Genomic DNA, 17,431 nt, shown 5'->3' on the forward strand with positions numbered 1-17,431 from the left:
GAATCTACTTCCTCATCTTTCCTTACCGTGTATCATTCATTCATTCATTCATTCACTCATTCATTCAATAAATTCTACATAGTGAGATAATACGAAAAGCAAAGCTATAGGATTAAGAGATGATTAGCAATCCCAAATACTATCTAGACAGTGCCACTCAATACGGCAGTCCTCAAACATATCAGGAATTTGTGACAGAATGTACTTCTTCCTTACTGGGCAACTAACTGTCACACAGTCACCTTATCTCATGGAAGAGTGCTCAAGGTTTACAGACTGAAATCCAGTCCATGGGTCAGCTGTGAGTGGCACAGTTGTGCGGGAGACACAGCATAGGCACTCTATAGGGCATGGTGGAAACACTGTTAGTGAATGCTCCAGGGGACCACTTATTTTTGAGTTGACAAGAAGACGGTAGCCTTTGATCGAGGAATATTTTGTCAGTCAGGGAATGGATAGGGGAAAGGAGATATACATAAAAGAGAAGTTACTCGAGGGTACTCCAGAGCATGATGGAAAATGTAAGTATCATTATTTATCCAAAACACGAGCTATATTAAAGGAATTAGAAGTAGGGATAGTAAATGCTGTACTCAGAATCTTACAACTCAGTATATTTAACACTTGCCCCAACTTCCCTCTCCTCTAACATGTAAACTACTTCTCTGTGGTCACACTGCCTTCTACCTGAGCCTTACATCATATCTATGAAACAGAGGAAATAGATTGATTGGGCGTAATAGTAAAGTGGGACTGGAGAGGCTTGCTTCTATTCTAAGGAGCACAGTGTCTGTTCCTTTCTGAGATAGGGTACTCCACAAAGCTGGCAAGCAACCTAAACTGGCTAAAAACTAGGTTGTTAGGTCCAGAGTTCCAGTAGGGTCAGGGGTTGAGGTCTTCCAAGTTCTAACAGGTTCCAGGGCAATGCTGACACTGTGCGTGGGATCACTTTGAAAATCTAGAGTTCTGAGCATTGGTAGAAGAAAGACCTACACATTTCTTAGATTTTGAGTCTTTAAAAATTATCTGTATCTATATACTAGAAATTTCTTAAGACTCCCAAAGTCAATCTCCTCACATTCATCTTATTTTAGATGGGATAAAACAATGAGAGCAAAAACAGAAAGTCCCACGGCCTTCTCTAAACTTCAGATCATACATGAGATCATTATTTTTTAGGGCTTTGTGGGTATGTCATCTGTAGAAAAGACCACGTATTCCTGCTAACCCAAACGAGTTAAAGGTCACACAGCCGACCTCAAACAACAGCAGCAAACACACATGCTCTACCACAAACCCCTCAGACTTTTCAACAGATAACCCATTTTCTCTAGATTAGGGGTTCTCAACCGAGGGTGATCTGCTCCCCCGACAACAGAGACTCATCTGTTGATTATAATGAAGGACACATTGGTTGCTGGAGCCCAGTGACACTGCTAACCACTCTACCACAGACAAGACAGCCACCACAACAATTACTCAGCACCAGATGCTGCTAGCCGAGGCTGAGAAAATTTGACCTAAGTAAAAGCCAGGCTAATATTTATTTGAAAACGAACTTTTGGTATATTTGCTACAATCCTCTTAGGGTAGCTAAAACTTGAGTCTTTAAACAGTGTTTTCCCCCAGAAATGACTGTAGCCTCTGCTAAGATGACCTCTTCCTGCAGTCTGTATGGTCCTGAATCATCCCCATCCGGGAGTGAAGAGACAGATGTGGATGGTACATTGTGTAATGTCTTGTGATAGAAGTTCAACTGCAGGTGTACCACTGAGAAAAAGTTCCCCAATTACTCAGTGTCTTGGTTTCTGCTCTAAGAGACCATGGGCTGACTTCATGCTGTCTATGAAAGGTTAATGAGATGGTGAGGAGTTTGCACAGCACCTGCACACAGACACACACGATGCACAACAGCTATTAGAACCACTATTACCTCTTTCTTCCTTTCCTCTAGAGCCAGGAACTTCTGATACCACTTCTCATGTTGCTGAACTTCATCCAGTGTTCTTCCCGGAAGGTGTTCTACAACCTCCTTCATGAATGCCGGCTTCCCCTTATGTTTGCTTCTCACTCTCACGAAGTTCTGGTGGTCAAAGTCATCCCAGCCCCCCTGCCGCCCTCCTGTCTGCTGAAGGAATTTTTCAAATTCAACCACTTCTTCTGGAAGAGTACTCGGTGTCACTTTGTCTACGGGAACTTTGCTTGAGATCGCTCGGAAAGCTTTCTCTGTTTCTGAGTTACCCAAAGCCCAAGAGTCAATTTTTCTAGAGACGGCACTCAACTCATTATTAGTTGTTTTCTCTTCTTGAATAAGCTCTTCATATCTAAAATGAAGAAAAATGAAGTTTGAATTCAACGAATCCATATTAACCCTTCACTTTCCTGCAAGTTTAATCATCTCTGATTCCACTTGTTGACATTTCTAATAATAATATTCTCATCCGAGCCTTAAAAGAAGTTGGTTTTCTCAAACTTAAACAATCTTTCAAACTTTCATTTGTGATCTTCTGGTGTCCAAGATAAATGAAAATTTAGTTTAAGTATGAAAGGCTGTCTAAACTCTAGGACAGAAGATAGACTAGTAGACTTATTGTTGCCAGAAGTTTTCCTGTGTCCTGTCCAGTCCCACAGATGCTCGGTTCCAAGTAATTATATTAATTACAAACTGTATGGCCTATGGCTCAGGCTTCTTGCTAACTAGCTCTTTCATCTTAAATTAACCCATTTTTATTAATATATATGTTGCCACATTGCCATGGTGTTACCGGTCTGCTGCCATCTTGTTGCTCCTTGGGCGGCAGGCTGGCATCTCCCCTCTGACTCCACCCTTCTTCCTCTCTGTCTTCAGTTTGAATGTACTGTCAAACCTATTCTGCCTTGCCATTGGCCAAACAGCTTTATTTATCAACCAATGAGAACAACACATATTCACAGCATACAGAAAGACATCCCATAGCATTTCCCCTTTTCTGTCTAATCAAAAAGGAAGGTTTTAACTTTAACATAGTAAAATTATGTATAATAAAACAGTTATCAAGTAGAATTAGTTACAATATCTAGTCTATTTATATTTGGTAAAAATAAAGAAAATATTCTGTCATTTATCCTATATTTTTAAGTCTAAAGTTTTATATCTAATTTACCTTTTATCACAACTAAGGAAAACTATAATTATAACTATCCAGTCTTCAACTCCATCAAATCAAAGACCCCAAACGGATATAATATTACCTAAATAAACAGGAAGTGCATTGTAAGAAACTTCCAAAATTCTAGAAATGACAGCGACAACTTATAGTACATTCATAGGTTTCAACCTAAAAGTGAGTTATTAGAAAATCAAGGTCAAAACTTTATGTTAAATGAGTTTTAAAACATACATCAGTCTCTGTTCTTCTTTAAAAGTATTGATTGCATTTTCAATTTCTTCCATCATTTCTCTGAGCTTTTCAACAACTGTAAAAAAAATAAAACCACCATGTCATATTTCAATATAGCTGAGTTAATAATTAGGAGAAAATATGGACTGCCCCTAATTTAAAAACATTTCTTAGCCCAAGAAATTAAGAAAACCACTAACAAGTAAATTTTTTGTGATTACAATTTCTTATTAAAGGTATTTTCCTACATGCCCATACTATTAAATCCTATAATCAGTATTACTGTTATAAAAATTATTTCATACTACACATACTATTGTTTGACTCACAAATTTTTATTTAAGAAAATATTTTGGTTAAAAAATGTGAACACTCAGGCACTGCAGTGCACACCTTTAATCCCAGCACTTGGAACATGGAGGCAGGTGAATCTGTGAGTTGGAGGGCAGCCAGAACTACATATTGAGACCTAAACAAACAACCAAAAACAGTTATGCTTAACTTTGCATGTAAGTATACATACTACTGCCTCTCTTTTTCTATGGCTACATATGGTATTTCATTATCTAAAACTATCTGATTCATTTAATTTTCCTGTTGATGAACCTTTAAATATGCACAACAGTACAGTAAAAATCCTTGCGCATATATATATGCCTTCCCCCCATGTATTTTAAATCACTTCCAAAAGAAGGTAAGGACCTGTCATCAATCTAGCTGACATTTTTGTGATTATTAATAAGCATGGACATTTGTTTCACCTGAGTTTTATATTTCTTTTGATACACTGTGTGCCTTAAAATCTTGGTCCATTTTCCTATTACCGTTTATCTTGGTTGTCCTAATTTGTAGAAATTCTATATATCTTACGAATATTCAATTATTAAATTACATATATAGATATACTTTTCTAATTTGTCTTTCAACAATATTTATGGATTTAAGTGTTTTTAAAGTAATTATAATCACTTTTTCTTTAGATTTTTGTTCTTTTCTTATGTAACAGAATATTATCATAAAGTTGTTGCATGTTCGTTCCCTCTAGCACACTATATGGCCTCATTTAATTTAATGAATGCCATCCATTCTTCCCCCATTTGCCATACTCCAAGCACTGCACCTATACTCTAGAGCACTGTTCCATCCCATCCTGCCCCAAACCCTACCAGAAGGTCCATGATCTCCACTGCACAGCCTAAGACATGAAAGCTCAGAGAGAGCTAGTTTTTGCCTAAGTGCCCCAACTAATAAATGACAGACTAAGGTTTTGATCCAGTATATTCTGAGTCCACACATCTTGAGCACCAATCAGGAATGACTTTTGAAACAGAAGGTGGGAATGTGATTTTTTTCTCCCTCCCCAAAACTAGCATTTGTCCCAGTAAAGTCAAACCGTCCCTTACATATCTGAAATACTTCCGAAAGGGGTTTTTTTGTTTTGTTTTCTTTCGTTTTCCCCAAAAGCAAATGATAGGATACGCAGGATAAGGGCTAGGATTTGGGACACCAATCTTTTTCTACTTGGTTGGCCAAATCTGAACCTTCCTGGGCCACAGTGTTCTCACCTTACAGTGTCTCTCCTGCCTATCTGACAATGTTAAGGACTGAATGGCAGTTCAAAGGCTGAAAATCCTGTATAAGCTCTGATACTACACTTCTCCACTCTACCCTTATTAATGCCTAACTAATGAAGTAGGGCTGGGTCCACTATGTCAAATGGAAAGAAGAGACATTCACTAGAAAGGCATACATTTTTCTAATGCACCAACAGAAAACAGCGACATATAAAAGAGAATCTTATACTGAATTCTTCTTACAATCAGGTGTAGGCTTCACATCTTTCAGCTGGTGCTGAAGTTTCTTCACATTGTTATGTATTTTGGCCAACTGTTGCTGGATTTTTGCTCCTGTAAGGAAAAGTCCATACTTAATTCTGTGACAAGTGCGGCTACAATCAGGCCCCTGCAGATAAACGCCGTACAGTCCTTTAGTGAAAGACAGCATGAACAACTCAGCAGCAGCCATTGATGTCCGAACCATCTGAACATCAGGTATCATTGCTCTAAATAAAACATCTCAGTTTCCCAAATATTTGAAAAGATCATTGGTTCCACTTACTGGAAACGTGACGTGAAGATGTATCTTTTTTCCTTCTGTGGAGAGAGACTTACTGACTATTGTTTTAAAAGCATGCCAAGTAACTTAAGCTTAACATGTTTTGCTATCTTTTTTGTTGTTATTTTCTTGTTTGTTTGTTTGGTTTTTGGTTTTTCATGACAGGGTTTCTCTGTGTAGCCCTGGCTGTCCTAGAACTCACTCTGTAGACAAGGCTGGGCTTGAACTCACAGAGATCTTCCTGCCTCTGCTTCCTGAGTGCTGGTATTAGAGGTGTGCGCCACCAGCACTCAGTTCACATTTTGTTCTTTAAAATGCATCTTTCTTTTTAACTTGTTATAATTTCTGGAAACAGAAATTAATTTTAACTTGATTTTGGAAATATTAAACTGTCTAACCAACATTAATTCTGTGTGTGTGTGTGTGTGTGTGTGTGTGTGTGTGTGTGTGTGTGTGGGTGTATGTAATCTTATCTGTGCACATGTGTGGGCATGTGTGTGGAGGCCAGGGGCCAAGGTCAGGTGTCTTACTCTACTGTTCTCTAACTTACTTTTTAGTAAGAGGGTAGACCTACATCTTCTTTTCCAACAAATGTATTACATTCATTTATATATGTGTCACATGTCACAGTGCATGTGTGGAGGTCATAGGATAACTTCTGGGAGTTGGCTTTCTCCTTCCACCATGTAGGTCCTGGACAGCACACTCCAGTCAGAAGACGAGCACCTCTACCTGCCAAGCCATCTTACTGGGCCCTCCACTGTTAATTTTTGAGGCAAGGTTTCTTACTGAACTTGGAGCTCATCAATCCAGCCAGTCCGGCTGAGCAGTGAGTTCTGGGGATCCGCTGTGTGAACTCCCACAGCACTGACATTGCACAGACACACTGGGATCCGCTATGTGCACTCCCACAGCACTGATGTTGCACAGACACACTGGGATCTGCTGTGTGCACTCCCACAGCACTGACATTGCACAGACACACTGGGATCCGCTGTGTGCACTCCCACAGCACTGACGTTGCACAGACACACTGGGATCCGCTGTGTGCACTCCCACAGCACTGACGTTGTACACACTGGGATCCGCTGTGTGCACTCCCACAGCACTGATGTTGCACAGACACACTGGGATCCGCTGTGTGCACTCCCACAGCACTGACGTTGCACACACACACTGGGATCCGCTGTGTGCACTCCCACAGCACTGACGTTGTACACACTGGGATCCGCTGTGTGCACTCCCACAGCACTGATGTTGCACAGACACACTGGGATCCGCTGTGTGCACTCCCACAGCACTGACGTTGCACACACACACTGGGATCCGCTGTGTGCACTCCCACAGCACTGACGTTGTACACACACACTGGGATCCGCTGTGTGCACTCCCACAGCACTGATGTTGCACACACACACTGGGATCCGCTGTGTGCACTCCCACAGCACTGACGTTGTACACACTGGGATCCGCTGTGTGCACTCCCACAGCACTGACATTGCACAGACACACTGGGATCCGCTGTGTGCACTCCCACAGCACTGACATTGCACAGACACACTGGGATCCGCTGTGTGCACTCCCACAGCACTGACGTTGCACAGACACACTGGGATCTGCTGTGTGCACTCCCACAGCACTGACGTTGTACACACTGGGATCCGCTGTGTGCACTCCCACAGCACTGACGTTGCACACACACACTGGGATCCGCTGTGTGCACTCCCACAGCACTGATATTGTACACACTGGGGATCCGCTGTGTGCACTCCCACAGCACTGACGTTGTACACACTGGGATCCGCTGTGTGCACTCCCACAGCACTGACGTTGTACACACTGGGATCCGCTGTGTGCACTCCCACAGCACTGATGTTGCAGAGATACACCTTCACACTTGATTTTTATGAGGTAATTAACGAGGTGAACTTGGCTCCTCGAGTTTTCTCTTCAACCCATGACTAGTATTAATTCTATGGAGACTGACAACTTTCTCATTATGTATTAATTTCACCTAAACACTTGCTCTTAAAAGGTATGTGTGGTACCTACTGGTTTCTATGCCACAAGTTGCCAAGAATAACCAAAGAACCACCCAGAAGTAAAAGGGTAGGTGAATAATGAAAAGTATAAGAACAAAATAATGGCCTGGGACATGTTCAGATGCTTAGCACCAGAAACGCTGTTTATTCCTTCCTCATTTCTGAAGTAACCATGCTAGTGTATTTATTTAGATTAGCAGACGTATGGTACAACACTCGCACCCATTCACATCTATGCAAATAACAGCACCATTCTGTCATAATCTAGTAGTCTGTGCGGCTTCTTTGGCTCTTTTGTTTTGTTTTGTTTTGTTTTTGCAACTTGTGACAATGTAAAACACCAAAGCCTTCATTACAAAAATCCTTGAAGGCAACTTTTTTCATGGCTGACAAATGCTAGATCACCATGGGAGCAGTTTTTGTTTTTATTTATCAATAGGTTTGGAGCCAGGGCCAAGATCCAGATTAAGCCTCCAAATATGAATATCTGACTTTGGTATGGTTCCATTTTAAAACAAACAAACAAAATTTAAAGCAAATTCTTTATTTTAAAGCTCTTTTTATCTTGATTTATATGTATCTATGTGTGTGCGCACTCACATGTGTATAGGTCCCAGTGGAGGCCAGACAAGGGCACCGAATCCCCTGGAGCTGAACTTGCAGGGGGTTGGGAGCCTCCCAGGATGGGTCTTCTGCAAAAGCAGTGCGTGCCCAACCATCTCTCCAGCCCCTTAGTTCCACTTTTAAAGTTCCACTCTATGAAATTACCAAGTTTGAAAAGACATAGAAACAGCATCCCTTTATTAGAAAAGCGTGGTCCTCTATTGGGGTTTTAAGTCAAGAAAGTCTCCTGGGGCAGAAGGTGGTGGTGCTGGCGGGTAAACTGTAGCACTCAGGAGGCAACACGGACAGGGTGGGTGATGGACGGGGTGGAAGCCAGTGAAGGAACGAAAGAAAGGAACTTGTGAGCAAAGTTAAATAATTAGCAAGTGGCTGATTTTTGCCACAGCTCATCAGTTATGCAATCTTATTTTGTCATTTGGAAATGAAACACTGTACAGCCATCTACAGGCAATAAAAATGCAGTTATTTATCAAAAACCCAGGTATGATCCCTGAGGTAAGGAATACTTATTTACTTCTTCAGAGCTGTGATCCATGAAGAAGAGTGTGTCTCTTCGCATGGAGACCAGGTGTTCCCTCCTTTCTTAGATAGGTACACAGTATTAATAATGAATGGCAAACTGAAGAACAGGAAACAGTAAAGAAAGTTAAAGCTGCATGGAAAAGAGAGAAAAATGAGTTGGACGTGGTGGCATGTGTCCACAATGCCAGCATTTGGGAAGTGGGCAGGAGGCTCAAGAGTTTGAGGTCAGCATTAGGAATATAAGCTGCAGCAGAATCTTAAGGTCTTATTAATAAACACAAACCCGAGCCAGGTACTGGGTGAATGCTGAAAGATCAGAGAGACTGAACCAGCCACAGCTCACCTCGCCTTGCCAGTTCCTCAGCTGATCCTGTTTCCTCAGACTGGAAGCCTCTGAGTCCTCATCTGAATGCATCTCAGCTGAACTGCTACTAAAAGCTGAAAAGCTTAACTAACTCTAGTTCCTGGTTTTCACGCCTTATTTACCTTTCTGCTTTCTGCCATTACTTCCTGGGATTAAAGGTGTGAGTCATCATGCCTGACTGTTTCCAGTGTGGCTTTGAACTCACAGAGATCTGGATGGATCTCTGCCTCCCAAGTGATAGGATTAAAGGCACATGTGCCACCATTTTCTGGCATCTGTGTCTGTCTAGTGGCTGTTCTGTTCTCTGACCCCAGGTAAGTTTATTAGGGTGCACAATATATTGGGGGACACAATATATCACCACAATAGGGAGCTCAAAGTCAGTCTGGTCCACAGGACTTTGTTTCAAAGAAGCAAAAGAAAGGGCAAAACAAGTCCCTAAAAATATACAAGTTTAGATCCTGTTTAAGGACACAGGCAAGAAATGAAAGATCAGCCTGCTCGTGCCTACAGAAGGGAAAGCAGCAGTAATTAAGATACCACCATCGAGATTTCTGTGAAGTCAAGAATGGAAACTTGATAGGTGGCATTTTTATTCTCTTCCTATTCTCATTCCAGCAGAAGGGGGAGAGTGAGTCTTGCTACTACATGACAGAAGAGGACTTTTTAAAATGGTATGACCTTACATTTAGAAGGGGAAATTCACTAGAAACGTTTTAAACTGTGATAAGACAGTATCAGGAGCAGTTTAATCTCTACCAAGAAAATCAATGTTATAAAGCTTAGTAAAGGCCATTATTTTTTTCTGTAAGCAGTGCTAAGTAGCTTTTGTATTATAAGGATTTTTGCAACAGAATCTAACTATATTCTCCCACACTATGACAATGATTAATCTGCATAACAAACAAAAACATATTCACTTCTCCTGCATTTCATCTCAGGATCAGACACGGGTCTCCTGAGGTAGAAACTGTGGAAACTCGGGCCTGGGCATGACTCAGTGTTAGCACTTTGTATGGCTAGTGGTGTGGGCTCTGACTCGGCTGACATTTACTGGGTCTAGAGCCCAATCAACAATGCCAGGGTGATGAGCTAGGACCAGACAGCACAGGAAACAAAGTATTGTGGTTCTTTTAAATATCAATGGCATTTGCTGAATTATCAACTCAAAATCAAGTCTTACCTATTAATATGGAAGAAACAGACTTAGAAAACAATTCAGTTAGATTGAACAGTAATGTCAAAATAAAATAAATACGTGTCCTTAAGAGACAGACTTGTCACCGGCCATGAATCTCCACAGAACCACAACACAGTCAATGCACAAGTACAACACAGGACAAAACTATGCTCTAGATCATTCAACAGTTTGTAATTCATCATGAACCCAACTTACTTTCTGTCTTCCTGCTGTTTATCAGTTTATTTTCCAATTCTTCCAGCATGCTATGCTCAGTTCTAAAGTCACCTCTTTGGTTGTAGAAATGGCTGTGTTTATCTTTTTCAATGACAATAACTCTTTAGGAAAAGAAACAAATGGTATAAATACAATTTAAATATATTTTAGTTGTTTAATATATGAAGACATTCAAAATCATTAGTACCTTACATTCAATTCATTTAAAAAAGAAGAGTGTGATTACTTAGACTAATAAGGTTAAGGGGTCAAAATATTAGCTAATATTAGCTAAAATTGGACTCACTAGTTAAGTTCAATTTTAACCAACCGTAATTTGAACTGTTACATATTTCCTTTGAAAATACAGAAGCCTCTGGCTATGAGGTTCTACTTGTGAGTTACCGCCCTCAATTAAAACAAAACAAAATAAAATATACTATCGAGGAGGCTTTATTTTTTTAAGTTGGCAAAGAAATCAATTTTCTCAATGTTTGTTTTCCTTCTCCCACAGGTAAATATGACTATTACCCTCTACTCTTGAATCTAATACGCAGCAGGATGTCTCTAGCCAGCGGCATCGCTGCACACAACCTGAGAGGCATGCTCCCCGTAGTTTCCCAGTTTTCCATCTTGCAGCACAGAGAAAAGGTTTATATTGATAACCACACTGGGAAAATGGATGAACCTACAGCAGGCTCTGCGGGCTGGGGACTGTCTCTGTGCACGTGTTCCGGGGCCTTTGTTGTTTGTGAGAAGAGGTAAGGTAACAGAGAAGCTGAGAGGATTTCACCCAAATAGCAACTCTAACAGACAGAGAATTGCTACCAAGGCCCTGTCAGGGCTGGGAATCCTAGCGAGGTCTGATTGGGCATCAGAGACACTACTGTAACCAAACAGAAATGTCTGCTGTGGATACAGGATATGCGATGATAGTTACATTTTGCTATTCATGGACTAGAAACATTACAGAAAGATTTTCAAAATGTACTACTAATATTTTGATGCTGCAGACAACAATGAACATTCAGTAAATACCGCTGTTTAAGGGAAAAGACATGGACTGTATGATAAACAATTTGAAATAAGTGTAAGCAAATCTTACAATGTACAGAACAGATCTGAGAGGAACAGAAACCAGGGGATAATTAATTAAAAGATCATTAAAAAACAGCTCAAGGGCACAGACAGTATCCTCACTAAACCACTCACTGCCTTCTTCAGTGGGATCAAATCCACATGTTCCAGTGGTTTTTACTCCAGAGCAGCACTGCTCCAGAGAAACAATGGCTTTCAAGTAGCTGAGGATGGCAGGTAAGAGCCCTACATCCTATGCCCAGCAGCTTCAGTGCAAGCTGTGGATCTGGTGTGAGAACCTGATCTGACTCCAGGTTAGACCCATAGGCTCTCACTCAAGAAGCTCCACATCTCCTGGCAGAAGCTGTGGACCCAGGGTCAGGACCAGACTTGACTCGGGGTGATGCCCCCAAGCATGCGGAAAGTTCCACAACCCACAGCAAAAGCTACAGATCCAGGCAAGAGGCCCACACAGACACAGAACAACACCTGACCCTCCGAAGAAGACTTGAGATGGAGCCACCAGCCCCTAATACCAGTCCCACAGAGGGAAACAGCACCTCAACCCTTCTATGACTCAGTTTCTCTCCACTGAACATTGCAAATGCCACCACTGAAAGAATAAAGGGGGACTGGAATTTTAAAAAGAAAAAATTCTATAAGAAAGGGAGAAAGACATAGAGACAGACAAAAGGAAAGACTCAACCAACAAACTAACGCCAAATGCACATGTCCCAGCACAGAAACAGAAAGAGCATGAAAACTGAAGACATCATGCCTCCTCCACAAATCACTAGTCCCCCAATAATGGCACCTACTGCAAACATCTGGAAAGAACTTTCAGACAAAGCATTCAGAAGAATGAATATGCTCCAACAACTCTGAGAAGACATGACTGTGCCCAAGAGAGCAAAAACAGAGAGTTGAACGTCATTCCAAGACACGAAAATGTAATTCAACAAAGAGAATTACTGAAGAAAACACAAACTGGAAAAAATGCTTTAAATAAAAAGCTCATAACCCAAATAACAACTTCAGTGGAAAGAATGGATCATGCAGAACACAGAAAATCTGGGCTAGAAGACAAGATGCAGAAATTGGATAACTTAATGAAGGTGAATGATCAATTTTTTTTAAATAAATAAAATGGAGGGAGAGCTCTAAGACACCATGAAAAGACCTAACCTTTGTATTATGGGCATAGAAAAGGAGAAGGCCTACAGAATATTTTCAATAAAATCACAGGAGAAATTTTCCCAAACCTGGAGAAAAGAGGCCTACTTACATACAAGAGACTGAAAGAACTCAGACAAGACTAGAAAAGAAACTCCTTGTGCATATTATAATTAAAATAAAAACCACAGAATAATGAAAAGGTATTAAAAGCTGCAATAGGAAAAGGTCAAGTCACTTACAAAGGTAGATCTATTAGAATAATACCTAGTTATCAGGAACTTTAAAGCCAGGGTGTTATAATTAAGAGATTGTCTTGAGTCTCAGAAGAGACTTGGAATTTTTAAACAGTGTTGATACTGTGAAAGACCATGGAGACTTTTGAAATTAGACTAAATGTATTTTGCATTATGATATGACCATAAGCCCATGGGGGCCGAGGAGTGGAAGGTAGTGATCTGAATAAGAATGGACCCTAAGTTCATATATTTGAATACTTGATTCAGTTGTTGGAACTATTTGAGAAGGATTAGGAGGTGTGGCCTCTTTGGAAGAGGTGTGTCACTAGTGGCAGGCTTTGAGGTTTCAAAGGATTCATGCCATTCCAAGAGTACCCTTTCTCTCTGCTTCCTACAAGATGTGAGTTCTCAGCTACTGTTCCGGTGTCATACCTGCCTGCCTGTTGCCATGTTCCCTGAGATGATGATCAGACTATAATCCTCTGAAACCATAAGCTGCCTTGGTCATGGTGTCTTATCAAAGCAATATAAAATATCTAAGACAGTCTGCTGACTAGTTTTATGTCAACTTGACACAAGCTAATCATCTGAGAGAAGGCAATCTCAATAGAGAAAATACCTCCATAGGCCTGTGCTGCAGACAAGCCTACAGGACATTCTCTTAGAGATTAATGCGAGGGGGCCCAGTCTATTGTGGATGGGGCCACCCCTGAGCTGGTGGTCCTGGGTTTTATAAGAAAGCAGGCTGAGCAAGTCAGAGGGAACAAGCCAGTAAGCAGCACTCCTCTATGGCCTCTGCATCAGCTCGTGCCTTCAAGTTCTAGCCCTGCTTGAGTTCCTTCTCCTGACTTCCTTCGATGATGAACAGTGATGGGGAAATATAAGCCAAATAAACCCTTTCCTCCTCAAGTTACTTTTGGTCACGGTGCTTCATCACAGCAATAGTAACCCTAACTAGGACAGACAGCAGGCTAATCACTGGGAGATGAAAAAGTATTTAATAATCTTTCTCAGGTATGAATTCTGTGATCTACAATAAGAACTGGCCTGGCATGATTCAATAGTAGGATCAATTTTATGGGAGTAACCAACTACTTTCTGATTGTATTTAAAGCCTTCTACATAAGACAGAACTCATGCGCGGTACTCTTAACTAGGTCAAAACCCATGACTAGCTACATCATAGGACCTATAGGAGGACCTAATGCTGTAATTCTGCTAAATGGACATAGTATTAAACTGTGTCTGCCAAGTTCTTATCTTCATACTCAGAGGTCAGTGTATCTTTCAACCCTTACCAGAAAAGCCTTTTTTTTCCCAGTAAGCAGAGATTGACACAGAGACCCACAAGTGATCAGCACGCAGAGATTAAGAGACTGCAGAATGCTCAGATGTAAATGGGACATCAATTTAACAACCTTGTCCTCAAGGTTGGGGGATCACTGAGGAAGATGTAAGGGAAGGATTATAAGCACTAGGAGTAGATATCTTCAGTGAAACATTATTTGCTGGGCATGACACGGATATTGCACACATGAACTCACGGGAGCTCTGACTGCTTACACAATACTTGTATAAGACCAAGCCAGCCAAAATCCCAGTCTGTCACGAATGATGTCCCATCTCTGGCTGGAAAGCTATTAGCAACTAATGGCTCCTGGAGGAGAGAGATGAAGTTTTCTCCCAGGATGTGGGTCCTGAAAAGTTACCCAAGCTTCAATAGATGATCCTGTACCCATACATATAGAGGCAGTACTACATGAACTCAGTGGATTGAAAAAAGAGAGCAAGAATCACATGTTGTAAGGAGGGAAAATGGTGGGGAGGCAGGAATGAAAGGGAAGGGCCTGGCCCTACATCAATCATTTTCCAACTTCATAAACTATGAGAAGATACTTAGATGCTTATTCTCTATAATCCTCACTCAAAAATATTCATAAAGTGCCAGGCGGTGGTGGCGCACGCCTTTAATCCCAGCACTCGGGAGGCAGAGGCAGGCGGATCTCTGTGAGTTCGAGGCCAGCCTGGTCTACAGAGCGAGATCCAGGAAAGGTGCAAAGCTACACGGAGAAACCCTGTCTCGAAAAACCAAAAAAAAAAAAACTTTAAAAAAAAAATATTCATAAAGTACCTACCTAAATTGTAGAATAAAATGTATTCAATCTGTTATTTGATATATAAAATAGAGACATTATTATTTTGTTTTCCTTAAAATATACCAATATAAAATGATAAAAAATAAAACAATAAAAATAAAATATGAAAAAAAGTGAAACTTTTTCACTTCTACTTAATTTATATTAAATAGACTCTTTGTACATTTCACAGCTCCCTCCTTCTTTTTGTTGTTTGTCAGACTACTGAATAGAAGTTTCCTAACAATGTGAGACTGGAGAAGGTGCACTTATATTGATTTTAGATTGTTCATTATAAAATAGCTACTAATATTATTTAAAGACAAAATTCTTATACTTACTGATTCTTTAATTTTTCTGCTGTGCGTATGAATTCTGCTTTCTTCATCCGACTAACTTTCTGCTTCCAGTTTTGACGACTTCCGCCTGAAGTACTAAAGCCGCCATCATTCTGCATAAGAAACAAAAATATCATAGGGTAAAAGTGGCAGGGGATGTCTAGAGTAATAAAGCATTAACAGTTTTCTGGAGATAAGCATGTGGCCAATCCAGATTTTTTAAAAACATACTTTGGGGGCTAGAGAGATGGCTTAGTGGATAAGAGCACTTAATACTCTTACAGAGGATTGGGGTTCAGTTCCTAGCACCCACATGACATCTTGTAACTGTCTGTAACTCCAGTTCGAATACCCTCTTCTGGCCTCTGCAGGGACAAGACATGCACATGGTATGCACACACACTTGCAGGCAAATATTCATACAGATAAAAATATACTCTATAGACAAAACAAAGTCTATCCTAAAATGCTAAATTGAGCGTGAAATGTTGTGTCCAGGGGTTGTTTACAAAAAAAAGATGTAATTTATTCACAAGTCACTCATCATCATAAACTGAACACTGTAATCTGGCAGGTACCAGCAGGGAAGCATGACTCTACACCAGCATGGTCCAGTGTCTTCAAGTCTCTTGAGGGAAAACAGATTTAAAGAGAAAAGAAAAAACAATAAAAAGCAGGCAAAAACAAAACAAAACACCAGAAACTAGGATAAATAGAAAGGAAATAGAGGCTGAGGTGGAGGCACTTGTATTTTCTGTTAGAACACCCCCAAGGTCTATTTGAAAGACATCAAAGGAGAAAGGGAGACAACCATTGTACAATCAGAAGGGAATGTGTTTAGGTCAAGGGACCAGCTATACAAATTCTGAGGCCAGAAAGACTCGCTGGCAGAGAAAAGACAATTTTGGCAAAAGATTAGTAAAGGTGGTTAGAGATGAGAGTAGATAGGTAGGCATGTGCCAGACACACAGATGTTTTAGGTCACAGTGGATTTTACTGAAGAGTGTATCTGTGTTGTTCAATGTAAGAGACATGGTAACAGGAGGGCATCAGTCAGGAAAGGAAGTTGACACACAAATAGAGATTCAACATGATGGGGTCTCAAGGGTGAGTGAGAATGAGAGAGGGCCGCCTTGAGAACTTGGGGAGGGGGAGAGGTGCCTCTTGGGAGAACAGCCTTCAGAGCAGTGGTCCCAGAATTCCTCCTGAGGTGTTTCAAACCTATCTCCAAAACAAAGGAGAAATACAGCTTTTACAACCTTATTAGTATGCAAATTTGCTTTCATCATTAATAAATGGTAAAATTATGTGTATATCAAATAACTTTTAAAATAAATTTCTTTATGATTTACTATCAGTAAATGATTTGGAGGCCTGTTTTATATACCTACACACCCCACGTCACATAAAATTTCTCACGAAGGGACTAGAGAGATGCCTTAGCAGTTGACAGTGCACGCTGCTCCGGCAGAAGACCTAAATTCAATTCCCAGCACCCACTAAGGGAGGCATACAACCATCTGTAACTCCAGCTCCAGGGGATCCCAGGCCTCTGGCCTCTGTGGACACCTGCACTCATGTGCATGTACCTGCACCCATACCCCACCCCACATACACATACTTTAAAATAAATCTTGACAAAACTTCTCAGGTAGTAGGGTTGATGCGGAGAAAATGCTTAGGGAGTTCTGCCATACTTATTTTTTTAAGAAACTGTGTCTGGCTGTTGTTTGGACATAATAAATTGGTAGGAAGTGTGGTGATGGGGCAAAGCACAACAAAAAGCAAGGAGAGCCATGAAGAAGCTAACGGAGTAGTACAGGCCAGGTGTGAGAGTGTGACAACTACCTGGGCCAGGAAGAGGAAACAGGAAAAGGAACAAAGTAGATCTCGAAGGTAGTTATGACCAGGAGGAGCTGCTGAGAAACGGGGTGTGGGAGAAGAGGAGAAAGCAAACAAGGCTTTACAATTCTAGAAGCAAGAACAGAGGTTTAAAATGAGAGTTCATATACCATAAAACAATACT

The 17,431-nt window shown here is 40.8% G+C and overlaps 1 protein-coding gene across 1 annotated transcript in view; it reads right to left on the reverse strand.

Moving 5' to 3' along the window:
• Ccdc112 (coiled-coil domain containing 112) overlaps window positions 1-17,431 on the reverse strand; it is a 35,963-nt gene that overhangs the window by 7,894 nt on the left and 10,638 nt on the right. Inside the window, exons 2-6 of the mRNA XM_052742138.1 lie at window positions 15,409-15,518; window positions 10,444-10,565; window positions 5,198-5,287; window positions 3,381-3,456; window positions 1,934-2,324 (exon numbers count right to left, since the gene is read on the reverse strand). Coding sequence (XP_052598098.1) covers window positions 1,934-2,324; window positions 3,381-3,456; window positions 5,198-5,287; window positions 10,444-10,565; window positions 15,409-15,518 — 789 coding nt within the window. The remainder of the gene's footprint in view (window positions 1-1,933; window positions 2,325-3,380; window positions 3,457-5,197; window positions 5,288-10,443; window positions 10,566-15,408; window positions 15,519-17,431) is intronic.

Source organism: Peromyscus californicus, unplaced genomic scaffold, assembly GCF_007827085.1.
Source record: "Peromyscus californicus insignis strain IS unplaced genomic scaffold, ASM782708v3 Scaffold_17__1_contigs__length_78620276, whole genome shotgun sequence".
Taxonomy (NCBI): domain Eukaryota; kingdom Metazoa; phylum Chordata; class Mammalia; order Rodentia; family Cricetidae; genus Peromyscus; species Peromyscus californicus.